Source organism: Schistocerca cancellata, chromosome 8, assembly GCF_023864275.1.
Source record: "Schistocerca cancellata isolate TAMUIC-IGC-003103 chromosome 8, iqSchCanc2.1, whole genome shotgun sequence".
Classification (NCBI taxonomy): Eukaryota; Metazoa; Arthropoda; class Insecta; order Orthoptera; family Acrididae; genus Schistocerca; species Schistocerca cancellata.
Window position 1 is genome coordinate 265,402,590 of NC_064633.1, and position 22,068 is coordinate 265,424,657.

At 40.5% G+C, this 22,068-nt stretch overlaps 2 protein-coding genes across 2 annotated transcripts in view; one reads left to right on the forward strand and one right to left on the reverse strand.

Moving 5' to 3' along the window:
• LOC126094567 (protein arginine N-methyltransferase 1) overlaps positions 1-5,416 on the reverse strand; it is a 103,278-nt gene extending 97,862 nt beyond the window's left edge. Inside the window, exon 1 of the mRNA XM_049909023.1 lies at positions 5,196-5,416. Within this exon, the coding sequence (XP_049764980.1) occupies positions 5,196-5,205 (10 nt within the window). The 5' untranslated portion in view covers positions 5,206-5,416. The remainder of the gene's footprint in view (positions 1-5,195) is intronic.
• A 15-nt stretch (positions 5,417-5,431) lies between these two features.
• LOC126094568 (charged multivesicular body protein 2a) overlaps positions 5,432-22,068 on the forward strand; it is a 36,731-nt gene continuing 20,094 nt past the window's right edge. The window contains exons 1-2 of the mRNA XM_049909024.1: positions 5,432-5,536; positions 5,750-5,932. Coding sequence (XP_049764981.1) covers positions 5,759-5,932 — 174 coding nt within the window. The 5' untranslated portion in view covers positions 5,432-5,536; positions 5,750-5,758. The remainder of the gene's footprint in view (positions 5,537-5,749; positions 5,933-22,068) is intronic.

Sequence of the window (22,068 nt, forward strand, 5' to 3'; positions counted from 1 at the left end):
CTCTTAGGGTTTGGAGGCGGATATACAAAAGTGGCCATCGTGCCCGCCCATGCCGCTGCTGCTGGGCGCAACCTTTCTGGAGTGTGGCGAGTTTCTCGTACGATGGTATGTCACGTCTCTGAATGTGTGCAGTCATCGGGATTTATCATATGAATGGTGTAATGCAAAAGGTATGGAATTCCTCAACAAGTCCAGTAATTGGTGTCTTGGTGTGAGACCTAGCACATAAGAGAACTCTAAAAGTATGATATTTATGAGAACTTGTTTACAGAGGTAGAGTCTTTGCATTGTAACTTGTGAAGTCTGCCGTGTTTTTTTTTGTGTAAACTTTCCACCGTAAGTTTCAGTACATCCAGTTCCATCTCAGATGAGTAGTGACCAACTCAGTGTATCAGCCACGCCAGAGGCAGCAACATCCATCGAGTTGTCTCAGCGGGGCAGGACGGGGGAGTATGTATGGGAAACGGGTGTAGCCGATAAGGTACATATAGTATTTTTATTAATTTCCATTACTAATGTAATTGCAGCTAATTTTATCTTGTCTGATATGTGTTCATTTCATATTTGGGTGCGGCTGCCATGTCTTGAGCAGTTTCAGGGATCCATCAAAGCCTCTGGGATCAGAGATGGCAAGGAAGTGCAGTGGCGCCTGTAGATAGCGTAGTTAGAATATTTAAATTGTCATCCATAGTTGTGAGCATGCTCCAGTGACAGGTAGGCTACAGCTGGGATTACATATGGTAGTTTAGGGTTATGGGTAGACACACACACACACACACACACACACACACACACACACACACACACACACACACACACACAAGTATTAACAATGGGCCCATAGGTTAAGTCACTATTCTTTACAATAAGTATTAATTATAAAGTCTCTCAGCAGAGTATAAGAATTTTGTACTGTATTAGTGCAACAGGTCTATTCATGTAAATATTCATTTCTATTAATTTTTTATTGAATGTACAAAATACGATCTTTATGAATTCTGAAGGCTGTTTTTGTAAAAAGTTTTGGGGAAGCGCATTTTATAAAAGCACTTATGTATTGTGCAGGTACTGGGAACAGCGAGTGCCAGCTGGACGAGAATTGACGCTACAAGGTGGTCGATGTGGAGTAAATTGAGGCCGAGCCTGATGTATTATCTAATACTGATGACGAGGATGATGTATTTCATTGTGCGGCAGGAGCAGTCGAGTTTGATAATTCTGAGTCAGATGTAGATGATGAGAGAAATTTTGAGCTAGGTAAAGACTCAGAGACAATATGGACCAACAAACCCATCCATTCAAAATTTTCTAGGACACCAGCGTCAAATATTATTACCCATCTCCCTGGTCCACGTGGGGAAGCAAGGGGGGTCACTAGTGAATTGGAAATATTTTTATTATTTATAGATTCGAAAATTATAGAAAAAATTGTTTTGTACACAAATCTTGAAACTGAGAAATCTAGGCAAAAGTACAATACGGTCCAGTGGTTTCATTCACCAACAGAGAGCGTTGAAATAAAAGGGTCGATGGGCCTTCTCTTCATGAGTTGTGTCCTAAAAAATTCTATGCTCAATGTAGATGAGATGTTCTCAGCAACCTATGGACCTCGGGTATTCCGTTGCACTATGTGCAAGAAAAGGTTTGCATTTCTTCTAGAAAACCTCCGCTTCGACGATAAAGCCACCAGAGAGGCCAGAAAAATCAGCAACAAGTTTGCGGCTTTCAGAGAAGTGTGGGACATGTTTGAATCTAACAGCGAAAAAAATTATAGTCCATCAGAATATGTCACAGTACATGAGACTCTACTGAGTTTTCGGGCTGCCTGTCCATTCAAAACGTATATCCCATCAAAACGCGACAAATATGGGTTGAAAATAATGCCACTATGAGACGCAAGGACATTCTATTTTTTGCCTGGCATTCCATACACTGGCAAGGACAACAGATTAAAGGGGAGACCTGAAGATTTGCCTTTACCTGCCCAGTATGTTTTGTGCCTGACGGAATCAATCAGGGGTTCTAATAGAACCATTACAGCGGACAATTGGTTCTCCTCACTGGAGGTGACTGACACCCTCCTCCAAAAGAAACTCACATTTGTAGGTACATTGAGGAGGAAGAAACTGCAAATACCACCATCAATGCTGCTTTCCGCTCCAGTAGGCTCTTCAACATTTATGTATCAGGACGACAAAACTTTGGTGTCATTTACCCCAAAGAAAAATAAAAAAGTTTTACTGATAACATCTATGCACTTCTCTGGAGACATAAATGAAAAATCAAATACGCCTGAAATTGTGGAGTTCTACAATCTAACTAAAGGATGGGTCGATGTATTAGATATGCTTTGCCACAGCAGGACCACAAAAAGAAAATCGAGAAGATGGCCCATGCGGTACTTTTTTGCTATTTTAGACATCGCTGCTATAAACAGTTTTATCATTTACAAAAGCAATAGCAAAATGGACAGCTTTTCAAATGACGCGAGAATATCATTTCTCAAAAATTTTGCGCTCTCTTTGACAAAACCTCTTATGGAATAAAAGGTGAGCTCCGTTCATCTATTGGAAAACTTTTAGAAAAAGAACCAATTGAATTAGACAAGCCTACCCAAGCACAGCCACTAAAGAAAAGAAGATGTGATTTTTGTGACGGATCAAAAGATAGGAAGGGAATGCTTTTTGTAGTAGGCCCCTAAGTGTAATCGTTCTATATGTGGAGAACATAAAGTTATTATATGCCCTGGCTGTAAAGAAACTGAGATGTGATAAATTGTGCCAAATATGCATTTTCAGGGCTGTATGTGATCGTTTCCAGGATAACATTATACATTTATTATTTGTTCCTATTACATTATGTGTACAAAGACATTTATTATTGAGAACTTTATATTTCGGAACTGCTGATACTATAATTATTTTCTACAATTAGTAAGAGATGTCTCTCATTTAGTTCCTATCTTTAGAATTTCTAAAGCACTCAAGTTCCTAGTTGATGACAGAATCTACTGATTTTTACTATGTTTTCAATATTTTTATAGAGAATATTTCTATTAAGGCATTTTTTTGTAATCAAGTTCCTATTTTTTTCCAAAGTACTTTATATTCTTACTTATTGACTATAAAAATTTAAAAAAATTGTTATAACAAATATTATGTGTGTTTAATTAATAATAAAACTTTTTCCCATCATTCATTTTTTATTTTACCCTGAAAAATCGATATTTGGAGGGTGGGGTCTGATCCAACCCCACCTTACCATTTATGTCAGGAAACCTTACCGTTAGAGGGTTAAAAAGAAAATGACAGAAAATAGCAATGTACTGAAAAAAGCGTCTTTCTGAAACTGTGTAAAAGATCTTGCTGTTTTATTAGTAGATTCATTGGTTTGCGTCTATGAAGAAATTACAGTGTTCCACACTTGTTTTTATGCAGTGTAGGCAACTCTGAACTGTACCGCAAAAATTTTGCTTACAACAATCAAGTCTTGTTTCACTTTTGGTGAAATGGTGTAGCTGAGAAGGAAGTGAGACAGGGTTGTAGCATATAGGCCTACTTGATGTTTTTCAGTCTGTAAGGTAAAGGAAAACGAGTTTCTATTTGGGTAGCAGACTAACTAACAATGGCCAAAGTACAGAGGTTATACAATGCAGAACAGCAGTAGCAAGAAAAGTGACTGTCAAAATGACTAATAAACTAACATCTTATATAAAGTCAAGTGCTATGAAGTCTTTTCTGAAGGTATCTGTCTTGACTTTAGACTTCCACAGAACTGAAAAGTGGATGCTAAACAGTTCCCTAGTTGCTAAGGTGAATGCTGGTATGATTCCACCATGGCCAACTTCCTGCTACATCCTCATCTAAACCCTATTCTACTCCATATTTGTTTTATGTATCATACAAAAATATTATTTTTGCAATGTATCTGACATGTTCTAAACTGCTGTACTGAATGGTCACAGGACACATAAGTAAATTATGAGCTTTTAAAATGTGGAGCTACAGATGAATGCTATAGATCAGATGTGGGGATTGGATAACCAATGAAGAGACTTGGAACTAAATGGGGAAGGAACAAAATTTGTGGTACAACTTGATGAAAAGAGATGAGCTCACAGAACACATTCTGATTAATTAAGGAGCCAGCAATTTGATACGAGGTGGATGTGTGAGAAGTCAAACTTGTAGAGGGAGATCAATGCTCAACTTCAGTAAGCAGACTCAAATCAATGTAGATTGTAGTAGTGATGCAGAGATGAAGACGTTTGCACAGGATAAACTAGTGTTGGGAACCATTACAAAACTTTCTCTTCATATTGGAGACAACAAAGGGGCTAAGTGCAGTTACAGTGTATCTACCTCTTCCACCAAGTGTTGTATGTAATTAATGTGATTTAGGGAACCCATAGAAAAACTAAACCTCAATGAATGACTGGACATCTTAATTGCTGTTCTGATTCGACAAGTGCATCATACCACACAGTATAACTTGGAATCAGTCATGTCATGGAAATATGAAGTGTAAGGATCACTTAGGTTTAGTTGTATGCCAAGTGACTGAAGGCTTTGACTGGCCAATACAATACTTGGAACTGCACTTTGCTTGTTTAACAGCCGACTATCAAATATTGCTTGGTGGTTACATGTATACATGCAAGGGTGGCACAAATGGCTACCAGCTTTTTTTACCAGTAGAGGAAGTGTGAATGGATGGCAAAAATGCTCAACTGGTAAACATTTTAAGAAAAAGGAAGTTTATCCTCAGAATACCGGATCTTCCACCTTTCCTAGTTAATGAATTAGGTATAATTTAACGTAAGAAATAAAAACTACAACAAAGAAAAAATATAAACCAGGCACATATTTTATAGATTAGTTTCCTGTTTTGTAATAAAAATAAGCTCCTAAATCGCGATTTTTAATGTGCCTTAGCGACCTGAACACTTGGGCATTTCTCCTGCACTACATACACCACAGTGTAAACAGTAAAAACTGTTTTTAGTTGTTGGGGTGCTCGTGAATAATAATGGTGTATAGAAGTGTGATCGTGCGAATAACCTAAAACTCACAACGCTCAACTTCTCATTCCCACCAACAGCAGCTGTACGGTCGCTACTCATTAAATTATCACTGCTGAGTCTATGTCATTAAAACTATGTAACAATATTTAATAAATAAAAACATAAACATCACCTGTAGCCATGCCTCCTAAACTTTCAAACGACGTGTAGACCTGAAATCTTTGGCGCTACGGCAATATTAGCCAACAGCCACCAGTCAATTAACCCACTTACATTAAAACCATGAGCGGGAAGATTAATTTCTTCTCTCTCTCTTGTAACTATTCATATTTCTTTCTTAATCTATTATGCGTGCTGAATCGAAAATGCAACTCTTAAATTGAATTTTGTGGGGGTGTGATGAAAATGACATGCGACTTGTAGCAATAACACCTGTGACATTAGTCATAGACAGCAGGACAAGGAGTTTGGAGTTGTGAACTGTGAAGTTTGTGTAGTAAATATTTTCTGAAGGTAATGATTGTTGCTAAGTATAATGAAATATTGTTGGAAAATATCGGTTTGGAGAGAAACAAACGCAATCAAGTCCGTCGGAAAACATTACTAGTTACAGTGGATGGCGTTATTTATTACCTTGACACAAATTGCGTGGAGTTTGACAGTTTCCGTTTCAAAAATTGATATTTGTTTTTAATTTGTGCACCATTTGACGTTTCTTACCCGCAGGTATTTACAATGCCATTAGAATGGCTATTCGGAAAGAAACTGACGCCGGAAGAAATGCTGAGGCAGAATCAGCGTGCGCTGAACAAAGCTATGAGAGATCTGGATCGAGAGAGAGCGCGGATGGAACAGCAAGAAAAGAAGATCATTGCTGACATAAAAAAGATGGCTAAAGATGGTCAGATGGTACTTAACAATACTCTCTCATTTTTTTGTTTCCACCATATCACATTAGCACCAATTGTATTTGGTATATTCTCTACCAAGATCACAGGTATAATTTCGTTTTTATGATTCTAGAATTACAGTTGGGCGTGTAATTTATTTTTTCTACTTGCCGAAAGCTGTGTTACACACTCATCAAAGAAAAGGAATTGAAAAACAACTGCTATTTCTGTAGCTACTGTGTTACAGAATGTGCCCAGAAAGAACATGTTTTCTGCCTATATCCTGCATAGGGATTGTCAGGCCAGGTCAGTCTCTTCACTTTAGCTGTTGTATTCTGTAAGTTATCTCGTATGTCTCTCCCTGTGATGGAGTGCATCACAACCAGCGGATAAGGGTGTTAGTAATGTGCATCATACAAGATGTTGGGTGTGGGGGAGAGGTCCTCAAAGTATATCGGGCAGATCATTAAAAAATGGTTTGAGAAGGAGCATGTGCTGTGATCATGTTGTGGGAGGTGGGAGATGAACAGAAAAGTGAGTAGCGTTGGCTTCATTTTTGAATGATTTCAGAAAATTGCGGCCCTGATGGAGAAATTAATCTTATTCCTGACAAGGATAACAGTACACAGTGAGAGATGTGTGTTTCTTTTTATTTAGTCAACTCAGTAATTCAGGGGGTGATCGAATTGCACCAAGAAACTGCTTGTGAACATTGGTGGTGCAGTTCTTATTAGACATGACTGCAGTGGTGAAACTGATTTTACACATGTACAGAAAATAAACACCTTGTAAGGGATATATTGTGTAAATGATATGATTCTTGGGGGAAGGAATGTGCCATGTGGAAAGATTGTTAGTAGCTAGGCCTTATTTATATTTGCTTGCAGGTATGGCTGTTGCTTTGTTTGTGAGTATAGTTTCACATCACATAATTACACTAGTATATAATCACATACTATAAAACTTATTGTGCCCTTTTCTTGTTGTCTGTAAACTTTGGTGTTTGGTATTTAAATTTAGTGATGCTTTTAGGGAAGAAGCAGGGGATATCTTGGATTGTTACTCCTCTACCAATATAAGAATATTTACCTGCACAACAGTCGACTGGATTCACTCTTTAGTTTTTACTGGTCTCTTTCCTTCCTTGTGTACTTAATCAGTGAGCAGTCTTGGTCCTATGTCTTCCCCTGCATCTTCACCCAGATACCTTACTAAATCCCTTGGGAAAACCAGACTCTCTGATATCACCCACTGATTTTGACCATTGACATTACACCAAACCCCGAGGTGCATCACAAACTTGATTTCAGGATGGCATCCATATATTTTATAAACATTTCCATGGCACAAAAATTTAACCACCAGTCAAGTACAAAATTGTACAACTTCCTTATAACAAATATTGAAACTAGTGGAACTACCACAGGACTCTCAGGGTTTTGTGTGGGAACAAACTAAATCTAACACAACCACCACAAAATTGCATGAGTAATAAAATATGTGCAATGCAGCAACAGCAGAAACATGATACAGTGAAAAGTCAGTACAGAAATCCTAAAAGAAGTCTCACTATGTTCATAATCAATAATTGTGAAAACTAATAAATTGGGGTATTGACAACCAGCATTGAGCTGTATAGCTCAACTTGAAAGACTGGTACCAATATGCAAATCGTAATAGAAATCTAACTGCACACCTAGCAAAAACTCATGAAATCTGGCAATATGCAGTATCAACAACCGAAGTTGAGCTATATAGCTCAATCAAAAGACTTGCACCCGGCAAATGCTCTACCCGACGTGAGGCCCTAGGCACACGACATTTATGTTTAATTTGAAATACTGATACCAATACAAAAATCTTGAAAGAAATCATACTAGTCACCTACAGAAAAGCCATGCAAAGTAACAGAACTTCAACTGAATTGAGCTGTATAACTCAGCTTGAAAGAACAGTACCACTACAAAAAACCAGAAACAGATTGCACCACAAAATGCCAATAAACAGGACCAATACACATAGTGAAAAGTAACAATAGGTAGTATTGATAACATCTCTCAACAAACTCCATGACACCTGCAACTCGCTGTCCTATGTAACTAAAAATGCTTTCAAAAAATTGACAAAAATTTCAATGTACAAGAACTGCATAGTTACACACACAAGCGCACATCAAATCCTTACTTGAACCCTTCAGAATCTTGTAAACTATTATTTCGTATTAGATGAATTTACCCCTTCTCCAATGTCCATGGCATAAATCAGAAACAGTACTTTACTGCTGTATGATGCACCTCTCTCTATCACTACTACCATTAATATGAAGTCTCTCACCCTCAACTTCTAATATTGTATGTGCTGTAGATATTCTGTTATACAACATACTACTCTTTAATTAAGACCCAGTCCTTGCAGTTTTGTTTACAATACATTATGATTCACTCTGTCAAAAGCTTTTTATAGGTCAATGGCTATATGGTCAAGTTACCCTCTCTTGTCAGTCACTTCGATATATCCTTCTGAAAGTAAGCTAGCCATGGCTCATATGAAAGCTCTGCTTTAAATTCTTGCTGACTCCTGCACAACCCATCCTCTTCCTGCAAATACTCTCACACACTTTTACTGGTGATCTTTTCAAATATTTTATTGTAATACATGAGACTAGTTGATCTGTAGTTTTTTCTATCACCACTTTTTCTTTTTCTCTTGTACATAGACTTACTACTGCTTATTTCCATTCACACAAGAGGACATCATTATTTATATTGATGTCAGATAGAAGTCTTAGAAAAGGCACAATGTTCCAACCCCAGTTTAAAGTATTTCTCCAATTATTCTCTCTACCCCTGCTGTCTTCCTTAATCCTATTGCTTTTACAGATATATGTATTTTCCTGTTATTAAATGTGGACACCTTGACAGAATTCCTCTCTTGTCCATTTACTTCTGTCTCGCGCTGTGCTTCCCCACTCATTATACTCGCATAATTCTGATAAATATCTTACTTTTTCTGTATCCTTTGACAGCTTCACCTTCCTTTTTATTATTCTGACGGCTCACTCTTCGTATAACATCCTTTGCTTCACATTTTAATATAATTTTCTTCAGTTCTGACCACAGTGTGTTAACACCTTGTCCTGTTTTTAACCATTGACTTTACATTTCAGCTTAGTACTTTTATAATTCCCAACATTTGTTTGTGATATTCTGCGACTATCCTTTCTTTTTCCCAATGGTGTTCTCTCAGAGCATACTTCAACCACTACAGCCTAATGGAAACTTAGCCCCTCAGTTATCTTCATTTGTGCCACAAGTCACCAGACTTTATCAGAAAAAAACGGTATGTTTAGGCCTCCCCCAATAACTACACCTCCATCCATCTTTTCAGCCAGGTGTCCATAAGCCAACGATATGTACTGACACCCCATTCTCCATTTTCTGTCCCTGTACAAGTGCTGAGCTCCGCCCCTAGAATTTCATTGACGTTATCACAGGAGCCTGTTGACATGCATATGCTCTATGCACTAAAGTAAATACACTCCTGGAAATTGAAATAAGAACACCGTGAATTCATTGTCCCAGGTAGGGGAAACTTTATTGACACATTCCTGGGGTCAGATACATCACATGATCACACTGACAGAACCACAGGCACATAGACACAGGCAACAGAGCATGCACAATGTTGGCACTAGTACAGTGTATATCCACCTTTCGCAGCAATGCAGGCTGCTATTCTCCCATGGAGACGATCGTAGAGATGCTGGATGTAGTCCTGTGGAACGGCTTGCCATGCCATTTCCACCTGGCGCCTCAGTTGGACCAGCGTTCGTGCTGGACGTGCAGACCGCGTGAGACGACGCTTCATCCAGTCCCAAACATGCTCAATGGGGGACAGATCCGGAGATCTTGCTGGCCAGGGTAGTTGACTTACACCTTCTAGAGCACGTTGGGTGGCACGGGATACATGCGGACGTGCATTGTCCTGTTGGAACAGCAAGTTCCCTTGCTGGTCTAGGAATGGTAGAACGATGGGTTCGATGACGGTTTGGATGTACCGTGCACTATTCAGTGTCCCCTCGACGATCACCAGTGGTGTACGGCCAGTGTAGGAGATCGCTCCCCACACCATGATGCCGGGTGTTGGCCCTGTGTGCCTCGGTCGTATGCAGTCCTGATTGTGGTGCTCACCTGCACGGCGCCAAACACGCATACGACCATCATTGGCACCAAGGCAGAAGCGACTCTCATCGCTGAAGACGACACGTCTCCATTCGTCCCTCCATTCACGCCTGTCGCGACACCACTGGAGGCGGGCTGCACGATGTTGGGGCGTGAGCGGAAGACGGCCTAACGGTGTGCGGGACCGTAGCCCAGCTTCATGGAGACGGTTGCGAATGGTCCTCGCCGATACCCCAGGAGCAACAGTGTCCGTAATTTGCTGGGAAGTGGCGGTGCGGTCCCCTACGGCACTGCATAGGATCCTACGGTCTTGGCGTGCATCCGTGCGTCGCTGCGGTCCGGTCCCAGGTCGACGGGCACGTGCACCTTCCGCCGACCACTGGCGACAACATCGATGTACTGTGGAGACCTCACGCCCCACGTGTTGAGCAATTCGGCGGTACGTCCACCCGGCCTCCCGCATGCCCACTATACGCCCTCGCTCAAAGTCCGTCAACTGCACATACGGTTCACGTCCACGCTGTCGCGGCATGCTACCAGTGTTAAAGACTGCGATGGAGCTCCATATGCCACGGCAAACTGGCTGACACTGACGGCGGCGGTGCACAAATGCTGCGCAGCTAGCGCCATTCGACGGCCAACACCGCAGTTCCTGGTGTGTCCGCTGTGCCGTGCGTGTGACCATTGCTTGTACAGCCCTCGCAGTGTCCGGAGCAAGTATGGTGGGTCTGACACACCGGTGTCAATGTGTTCTTTTTTCCATTTCCAGGAGTGTACATCACCACTACTAGTCCCTCTGTCCTTTTTGAATGCATGGTGTCTTCTTGGATAAATTTCCTTGTCCTCAATATCTTAATGGCCACATTTCTACATTTTTCACACCATGCTCAGTTCTCTCAACTAATGTACTAAATTCTGTTTCTTTCTAGGTCAGCCGAAGTTTGCAATATCACGAGTCTACTTTGACCAGTGACATAGCTATGTTGTGTTCCATGATGTCATGTTTGCATGACATATGTGGAATACATCGTTTGGATGTGTCATTTTGTCATCTGTGGTGGCACTCAGTAGGGTTGTGTGCCTGTGTTTATAAATTGTCAATGATGTTAGTGAGGCATTCTACATCAACATCAGTATTCGCAAGCCACCTGACAGTGTGTGGTGCAGAGTACTCCACTACCCTAACTAATCCCTCCTTCCCTCTTCCACTTGTGATTTCCGCATGGGAAGAAGATTTCCAGTAATCCTCTGTATTAACTCTAAGTCCTCAAAGGTTTTCATCATGATCATTTCACGAGATGTACATGGGAGGAAATAACATGTTGTCTGTCTCTTCAGAAAGGTATTCTCTCGAAATATCATTGGCAAACCTCTCTGTGATGAACAATGCCTCTCTTGTAGCATCTGCCACTGGAGTTTTTGGTGAGCATTTGTATAATGCTCTCCCACCAGCTAAATTATCCTGTGATGAAACCCGCCGCTCATAGTCAGATCATCTCTCTTGCATTACTCAAGAATAGGCGTTGTAACCCACTTCTTTTGTGGATGAGTTACATTTTCCTAAAATTCTTCTTATGAATCCTCCCTGGGGCACTCCAGGAATTACCTATGCACCTGTATATTTTGTTCCATTAAGAGCGGCATAATGAGTTCTGTCTGCAAGGAAATCCTGAATCCAGTCACAAATCTGGGCCGATACTCTCTATGAGCTCTTTTCACCCGCAATAGACAGCCGTTTGCGATGGTGTCAAATGTCTTCCTGAAGTCAAGGAACACGTCAACCTGAGCGTCATTGGATATCGCGGAGGAACAGAATGAGTTGAATTTCACAAGATCTCTGTTTGCAGAATTGATGTTGATTTTTATAGAAGAGTTTTTCATTCCCTCAAAATGCTATAATTCTTGATCATAAAACATGTTCCATAATTCTACAGCAGATTGACATAAACGATATAGGCCTATAATTATGTTCATCTGTCCTACAACTCTTCTCAAAAATCTGCTCTCTCTCTCTCTTCTTCTTTTTCTTCTTCTTCTTCTTCTTTTTTTTAAAAAAAACACTAGGTACCCTTCATTGCTCCTGTGGCCTACGATAAACTGCTGCTAGAAGGGGAGCAAGTTCTTTTTCATAATCTTTGCAAAATCATACAGGTATCGCATATGCTCCTGGTGCTTTTCCACTAGACCCACTAAGAGATTTTAGTTGCTTTTCTGTTCTGCAATCGATTATCTCAATATCTGTCATTTTGACATTCGTACTATGATTGAAAATAGGGACTTTATTAAGATTTTCTGCGGTGAAACAATTTTGGAAGACCAAATTCAGTATTTCGGCCTTCTCTCTGTTATCTTCCATTTCATTTATGATCACAGAGTGGCTGAATAGATTATTTTGATCCGCTTACTGATTTTACATAAGACCAAAACCTTGTAGAGTTTCCAATCAGCTTGGTTGACAAAATTTTACTGTCAAGGTCATTGAACGCTTTTCTCATTAATCTCCTTGCACTCATTTTCGCTTTTTTCAACTTTTGTTTGTCTGCAAGGTTTGGACTTACCTTGAATCTGTGCTGAAGCTCTGTGTATGCAACAGTTTCCTAAACTGCTATTAATAGTGGATCTTTCCCGTCCCTTAAGACCTTGCTCAGATCTTGTTTAAGGCATATTGAGTGATGCTTTTGGTTTTTTTTTTCCATTTGTGCTCCACATCTTTGTCCTCAGCACTGAGTATATTTGTTGACTACCCATATACTCCGCAGTTTGTATCCTGACACTCTTGCTAAGCAAAAATATATTCCTATCTTTATCATTCCTCGTAATACCTGTAGCCATAGTTGCTATCACAGCCTTGAGATCACTAATTGCTTCCTCTATGTTAATATATTTGATAAGTTCATTTCTGTTTGTAGCTAGAAGGTCAAACATGTTTCGTTCTGAAGCTGGTTCTCAAATTATGTCCTCAAAGTAGTTTTCAGACAAAACATTCAGATTAATGTCACACAGTTTTTATAACATGACTCTCCCAATCTATATTTGGCATTGGACTTGGTGCTGTATGTTACTGTATGATATGGAATTTCTTTTTGTTGGCTTGGCAGTTACTTTTTGTAATGTCATTAGTAAGTGGATACTCATTTGTTTTTGGTTTGGGAACTTTTAGTTTGCTTGTTGTTATTGGATGACAATTTAGTTTTTTGTTTTTCGTTTGTTACTAGTTATAGATCATAAGACGAAATTTATGAGTGGCACATTGGTAGCAGCAGTGGGCAACATTGTGGCAACTACAATTAAATTTATGCAGTAAAGCAGCCTCAAGGCAGAACGTGTCAGGAGTCAACTGTGTGGTGAATTAATGAAATTAGAATGGGGCAGCAGCATGTTATGGGAGAGGCAATCATGAGGGGGTAAGGAGGAGGCTGGGGCTAGGAGGGATAGTGGGGTGGGAGTGGGGGCAGTAAAGTGCTGCTGGGAGCATGCAGCAATGAAGTGGATAGTAGGGCAGCTAGGTGTAGATGGGAGGTTAGATGGAGGGCAGGGGTGAGAGAGGGGGTAATGGGAAAGGAGAGAAGTAAAAAGACTGGTGGGTTTGTTGGTGGAATGAGGATTATGTAGTGCTGGAATGGGAAGATGGAAGGGGATAGTTAGGTAAGGACAATGACTAATGAAGGTTGAGGCCAGGGAGATTACAGGGATGTAGGCTGTATTGCAGGGAGAATTTCCACCTGCACAATTCAGAAAATCTGTTGGAGGTAGGAAGGCTCCAGAAGGCATAGGCTGTTAAGCATTCATTGAAACTGGGTCATCCGGTTGTTTGTTGACCACGATTTGTCAGTGGCCATTCATGCGGATAGACAGCTTGTTGGTTGTCATGGCCATGGCCATGTAGAATGCAGCACACTGGTTGCAGCTTAGCTTGTAGAGTAGATCAGATAACAGGTTTCACAGGTAGCCCTGCCTTTGATGGGATACGTGATGTTTGTGACCAGACTGGAGTAGGTATTGGCGGGAGGATGTATGGGACAGGTCTATTACATGGGTATGAGCCATGGGGCAAGGGGTTGGGAGCAGTGGTTGTGTAGGTATGGACGAGGATACTGTGTAGGTTTGATGGGCAGCAGAATATCACAGTGGGAGGGGTGGGAAGGATAGTGGGTAGGACAGTTCACATTTCAGAGCACGGTGAGAAGAGGAAGTCAAGACACTGGTGTAGAATGTAATTCAGGTGATCCAGTCCTGGATGGTACTGAGTCATGAGGGGGAATGCTCCTCTGTGGCTGGATGGTGGGACTTTGACTTTTTTTACAAAATTTGGAGGGTAACTACGATCTGCAAAGACTGCAATGAGACCCTCAGTACATTTCGAGAGGGACCTCTCGTCAGTACAGACGTGACGGCAACAAGTGGCTAGGCTGTATGGAAGGGACTTCTTGGTATGGAATGGGTGGCAGCAGTCAGTCAGAGTGGAGGTGCTGGTGGTTGGCAGGTTTGGTATGGAGAGAAATACTGATATAGCTATCTTTGAGGTGGAGGTCAACATCAAGGAAGATGGGTTAAGTAGGACCAGATGAAGCAAATGGGGGAGATGATGTTGAGGTTCTGGAGGAATGTGGCTAGGGTGTCATCCTTGATGCAGATCATGAAGGTGTCCGTGTGAGGGGCTTGGGATTCTGGGTGTTCAGGAACAACCACCAGCCGTACCTCCACTTTGAGAGCTGCCACCAATTCCATACCAAGAAGTCCCTTCCATACAGCCTAGCCCCCCAGTCTGGCTCCATCTCTCAGAGACTGCAGTCATGTATGTGTGAGTTGTGTACGTGTGTCTGTGGGTAGCAACTATCCTTTTCATACTATTGTTGCGTTCCATCCTGGATTTTCCATTGTTTGAGTAGTTTCACACATTTGAAGCCATGTTTAGAATTATCAGAAGTGAAAGGGATCATGAAAGAGAAGAAGATTGAAATGCTTTTTTTTTGGGGGGGGGGAAGGGGGGGGGGGAGTTGTTGAGAGTGAGATGCAGGCAAGTATATGGAAGAAATAGCTATAGTTGACTGTTAGCTGTTTTTTTGGAGTTTGAATAGCTTTTGATTTCTCTGAAATTCTGAAGAAGAGTGTTCCAAAATGATTTAGGGAACAAGGCAGCGTTACGGAGCGGTACAGCGAGGATTGTACTTTGTTGTGAACAAATATTTCTGCTGTGCTGCTCAGATAGTAGTATGAGGGTTGAAGGTAAATGAGAGGGAGTGCAGTGTTTGATAAGACAATAGAGCAAACACAGGTTATAATAATCTGTATGTTTATCAGCGTGTAACCATGATAATTATTTGGATGGAGGAGCGCTACATTCAGAATAATATTCACCACTAGTTCCAGCTAGCGTAAGCTCTCATGTAAAATTCAGAGGATAATAGTACCACTATAATTAACCCTCCAGCAGGCGCGTCAACTTTCGTGATGCCACTAGTCGCGATGTATCTCTTGGATACATGCAACGATTTTTGTGGTTTTTTGTTTGTTTACATGTTCTTTTTCTTTTGTTTTTGTTTTAAATTGCAGTTACCTTTATTGTTACAGATTTTACAAATACAGAAGTGCACATCAATCTCATTACAGTTTCAAATTAACAGAAATATTTGACATTTTGTAATGGAGAAGTACATGAAATTCTTTTAAAAATTGATTTTATTATAGATACAAATAAATTATTGAACTAATCAAAGCATGTCTCTTTTTACTGATTGCCCTCTACAGAAAGACATTGTTCACAAATTATTTTTGTGTATTTTTGCAAACAAAGATGTGTACCGCATTTTTCACATGTATACTTGCTGAGACAAGTCTTTTTTGTCTCCCTGTAGCATGACTGGCACCTTTTTCTTTTCTTGTTTTCTGATTCCAAGGATTGTTCAGCATTTTCTTGCTCTTTTCTTTAGGTTTGTACTTTACTAGCATTGACTTTGTTTCATCAGGTAGAGTCATAATAAGAGCTCTTCTTTTGAGATGATCTTGCAGTAGAGTCAGAGCCAAAGTTTTGAGGTACTCGCGCCGATTTGAGTATTTATTCTTGTTGCCCGAGAAAATTACTCTTGAGCTGATGCCTGCAATGTTCAACAGGTGGAAAAAAATCACCATAGGCCATCTTCTTGTTGACCTAGCTACATTGTAGGTTGCACAGAGTTCGTCAACTACATCAACTCCAGATTTGGTGTCATAGTGTAGAATAATTGCTGGTTTTTTCTCTAAACCTTCCGAAACCTCACTTAACGATAGATGCATACTTGAAAGGAGGACTACAGTTTTCCCTATTTTCGGGACATACGACACAAGGGTTTCATTCTTGCTGTAGCCAAATACGCTATCATATTGCTGTCTACTTTTTGGTGCTACGAAATTCGATGGCAGTTCCTTCTTGTTTTTTCTAATTGTGCCTACAAATGACAGTCTCCTTTTATGCAGTTCTCTCACTAACTCCAAACTAGTGAACCAGTTATCTGCTGTAATGTTTCTACCCGTCCCATATATTGGTTCGGCATGTCTCAGAACTACTTCTTTGGCGGAGTTGTTATTCTGATATTTCCATGATGTAAGTATAATAAAGCTTGGCATCACATAGGCAGAAAATTTTGATGCCATATTTAGATGGTTTGGATGGTGTGAACTGGTGAAATCCACACTGGCCTCGAAATGCTGGTAGCTGCTCATCAACTGTGACGTTCTGACCGAGGGAGTAATGTGCCTTGCAGTTATTCAAACACATGGTGAACATTTCCCTCACGGCTGCTAATTTGTCTGTCTTGCGCCGTTATTGTCTTGTGGCTCCATCATCAAAACGAACACATCTTATTAGGAACAGCAAACGTTTTTCGGACATGGTCATTCCCAAGATATTCAGACCAAGGTCATCTGCTGTCCAAAAGTCGTGAACATTCTGTCGCCCACCACGGAACACACCAGCAAGGTATAACAAGCCAAGAAAGGCTTTTATTTCGATTGCGTCTGTGTCCTTGCAGTTACTCCCGCGAGCAAAGTTTCCTTTTAGATCAGCTATACACCTGTTAGTGTTGACGACAATTAAATCTAGGATATCATTAGTGATGAATAGGCTCCAGCAGTCAATTTCAGTTACCATTTTCTTTGTGTCACCAACTACCCCAGGCAGTTTGGTTAGTATATTATGAGGCCGTGTCTGTGTTGCTTTCCAAGGCACTTTCCTCCATTTAGTTCCATCCTTACCTAAAATAAAAAAATAAGTACATTACACCATTATTAGATATTGTTATTATTACATCTGAAAGCATATTTATTGTCTTTTCTACTCACCAAAATAGTAATGTTCATCAGTTTCCTGCACTTCATTATTTTCCTCTTCTTCAAATTTATGATCTGTGTCTGAGTCTACAGATCGTGTTTCGAGTATATCTTTGGTTTCTGAATCAGTTTCTGCAAGATCATCTTCGTCTTCAATGGATACCTCGTCGTCGAGAAGAAGGCGATGTACTTCTTCCAAATGCTTAGGATTTTCTAGATCATATCGTTCACTCATTTTGAAAGAGAGTACACGTAGCTACAACGAAACGTTGCTTCATTTAGAAGACAACACCACATCTGCCGACTTGCGTACGCTGCAAACAATGCAACAGCTGCAGTCATTAGCGGCGACAAAGCGTTACCTGAGTAGGCGCGCTGTATCTGAGAGATATGGACAGTACACGTTCCCACACCTGACTCATTTATGACCTTGTCAGTATCGGGATAAGACTGAAATTCCTGTGAAGCAATAAGAAAGGTATGACACAAGATGTCATGGACCAGCAAACCGTTACCACTGTTCATTGCGGTAATATTAGAGAAAAAGTAGGTCATGTATCTCACAGATACACGGGCGACTGTCGGAGGGTTAAGAATGAGAGGTTTTTGTGACTCTACAAGTTGGTTTTTAAGCTGTAGCAGTCAATGAGGTGACGCTGACACCTTCTTAAAGACTGCATTTGTCTGTTTAGTTTAGTCTAGTCTAAGTAATAGTCCAGAATTGTTCCCAAGTTCGTTGCAACAGAAGTAAAGGTTATTTCTGTGCTGTTTAGGATTAAATGTGGAATAGATTTTCTGGACTGAAGGGTTTAGTTTCTCTCTGCCAAAAAACCCTAATTCTTGTGGCTGTCCTGTTATTTTCACGTAATTTCTGCAATTAAATATTTTTGTATTATTTGTATCCTAATGTGTGGTAAATGATATCATGGTTACCATATTGTATAAGCTTGTATTAGGTAGAAGTTAGTTTCACTCCCAGCTTATTCAGAAGTGTTGTCAAAATGATGCAGGATGGGAATCTACTACCTTCCGCTCCATATCTCCAACCATTTGAGCACAGTGAACACATACAACTTTCAGCAACAGCGTTGTTCATCTTAGAATCTCCTGAAGGCTCTGACTGCCAGTGTGTCATCAACTAATGTTTAATTATAACAAATTGTACTGAGAGTGAAGTGTGTGTGACAAATCTTCAAAGTGCTGTTGCCTTGAAATGAATACTGTCATAACAAGCAAGTTATTATATAAAATATGATGGAACCTGGAATTGCATCTCCAAAATTAATTTGTTGACTGCTATTGAGTTTCATGGTTGCATCAAGTGAAGAACCATTTTGATATCACTTCTGCGCGTGTTGGGATTGACACTATCTCCCCTGCTCTAAATAGGGGCTTCTGCCATCTTGATGACATCTTGGGGCAAACCCGATGGTAGTGCACAATCTTTGATTATGCTTTTTTTCCTGACTGTGCCCCTACAGTTTATTTATAGACTCTCAGTGCTCTTCTAGGTGCCCTCTCATTTGACTAATATTCCAGCTCCTTTAATTTTATGCCTGGTTCCACTTACACATTTTAATTTTCGCCCCCTTTCACTTAAAACTTGAGTATTCCTTTTTTAAAATAATTTCACACATGTTCACCGTGGAGTGACATGGTCACCTTGAAGATAAAAACGATCCAATGTTTGAGAATAAGTTGAAACAAAAACAGTCTTTGATCACAAATGTTTTATTCAATTCGATAACATATTTTGATTGTTATGATCATCATCAGCTTCAGATCTCTCCACTGCTGTTAGCACACTGTCAGTGTGACTTTGCCAGTAATGGCTATAAATGTTATTTGCTTCCTTTACTAAGTTTAAGGAGGCAGATTGATGATCATAATGATTGAAACTAGTTACTGAATTGAAAAAACAACTTTGCGATCAAAGAATCTTTTGGTTTCCCCATATTGTCACGTGTATTTGCAAAACTTTAACTACAAGTTTTAGAGCCCAACCTATTTAAGTGTAGTCCCAGACACTATCTCTAATTAAGTTACTTATGTTTAAGAAAGCTGCGTCCAAAGTGTCACAGCAATCCTATGTATTGCCTTGACACCATACTGAAATTGACATTTCATTTGAGAAAAACCACATTAAACTTATTTTCAAAATAAATTAACATGTTTTACTAATTTCAGAAGTTTGGACTTGGTTTAAATTCAGATGATGAGGATACCATCATATCAGAACCAAAGAACTGAAGGTATCTGAATTCTAGGAAGTCTATCTCTAATCAACTTGTAGAAATGTTGATGGTATTTTGATTTTTGTTGCTGCAATAGTTTGTGAATGATTCTCATACTGACTTTATTTTGTTTTCTGGTCCACACTGTATATAAAAAATTGGGGATTATGAAATCATGGTCTTCATGTTGGTGGAAGAATCAGCAATGATCAATGGCATGAGGATGCAGAGGGCAATAGAAACCACTGCGCTAAAAAGACACAAAGTGTATCCACAGGACATATGGCCTGTAATTGAAAAAGTATCATGATGATCTCTCCATTGGCAAAAGATTTCATAATATTACCCCTTTCGGATCTCCAGGAGGGGACTGCCAAGGGGGAAATGACATTGAGGAAAATATTGAGTAAAAGGATAATGTTTTACGAGTTGGTGCATGGAATGTCAGAAGCTGGACTGTGGTAGGGAAGCTAGAAAATCTGAAAACAGAAATGTAAAGGCTCAATCTAGATATAGTAGGGTTCAGTGAAGTGAAATGGAAAGAAGACAAGGATTTCTGGTCAGATGAGTATAGGGTAATATCAACAGCAGCAGAAAATGGCATAATGGGAGTAGGACTCGTTATGAATAGGAAAGTAGGGCAGAGAATGTGTTACTGTGAACAGTACAGTGATAGGGTTGTTTGGGTTGCTCTTATCAGAATCATCAACAACAATAGTTCAGGTGTTCATGCTGATGTCGCAAGCTGAATGTGAAGAGATGAGAAAATATATGATGATATTGAAAGGGGAATACAGTACGTATAGGGAGATGGGAATGCAGTTGTAGGGGAAGGAGTAGAAGAAAAAGTTACAGGAGAATATGGGCTTGAACAAGGAATGAGGGAGGAGAAAGGCTAATTGAGTTCTGTAATTAATTTCAGCTAATAATAGTGAATACTCTGTTCAAGAATCGCAAGAGGAGGATGTATACTTGGAAAAGGCTTGAGATACGGGGATATTTCAGTTAGACTATATCATGGTCAGGCAGGGATTCCGAAATCTGATACTGGGGTGTAAGGTGTACCCAGGAGCCTATATAGATTCAGATAGAAGTACTAAGGAATAACGAGATATGCCTGAAGTTCTCTAATGCTGAGGATACACCAATAAGGAATAGCTCAGTAGACAGCATAGTTGAAAAAGAATGGACATTTCTAAATCCCTTACCTCATGACTACCTGTGAAACCAGCCATGAGATATACAAGCTAGGCTGCAACCACTGTGCTGATTTCCATGTAGGCATGACAACCAACAAGCTGTCTGTCCGCATGAATGGCCACCGACAAACTGTGGCCAAGTAACAAGTCGACCACCCTGTTGCTGAACACGCTGCCAAACATGATATCCTTCATTTCCATGACTGCTTCACAGCTTGTGCCATATGGATCCTTCCCACCAACACCAGCTTTTCTGAATTGTGCAGTTGAGAGCTTTTCCTGCAATACATCCTACATTTCTGGCCTCAACCTTTGTTGGTCACTGTCCTCACCCATCCAGCCCCTTCCCTGTTCCCATCCCAGCACTACACAGCTGTCATTCCATCATCACACCCAGTCTTTTCATTTCTCTCCTTTTGCGCTACTTCCCCCCCCCCCTCCCCTCCTTCTCCCCTTCCCACCTCTCCCCTGCCCTCCATCTAACCTGCAGCACTTCACTGTCCGCCACCTCCCACCCACCATACTACCCCTCCTCTTCCCTGCCCAGCCTCTCCTTACCCAGTCACCACTCCCATCATGCACTGGTACTGCTGCTCCTCGCAGTGTGGTCGCAGTTTCCTGAGACTGCAATGTGTGTGTGTGTGTGTGTGTGTGTGTGTGTGTGTGTGTGTGTGTGTATGTGTGTCATCTCTTGTTGACTAATGTCTTAAAGGCCGAAAGCTATAATTGTGAGTGTCTTTTTGTTGTGCCTATCTGTGACTCAGCATCTCCGCTATATGATGAGTAGCAACTTTGCTTTTAATAATATTGAAACATAAGCCTTAATTTGAGGAAGAAATTCCTGTGCATTTGGATCACAGCATTGTGTGGTAGTGAAATATGGACTATTGGAAAACTGGAACAGAAGTGAATTGGAACATTTGAGATGTGGTGCTACAGACAAATATTGAAAATTAGGTGGACTGATAAGGCAAGGAATGAGATGGTTCTGTGCAGAATCAGAGAGGAAAGGAACATGTGGAAAACACTGACAAGAAGAAGGTACAGAATGATAGGAGATCTGTTAAGACATCAGGGAATGACTTCCTTGGTACTAGAGGGAGCTGTAGAGAGCAAAAGCTGTACAGTAAGACAGAGATTGTAATACATCCAACAAATAATTGAGGATGTAGGTTGTAAGTGCTACTCTGAGATGAAGAGGAATTCGTGGCGAGCTGCATCAAACAAGTCAGAAGA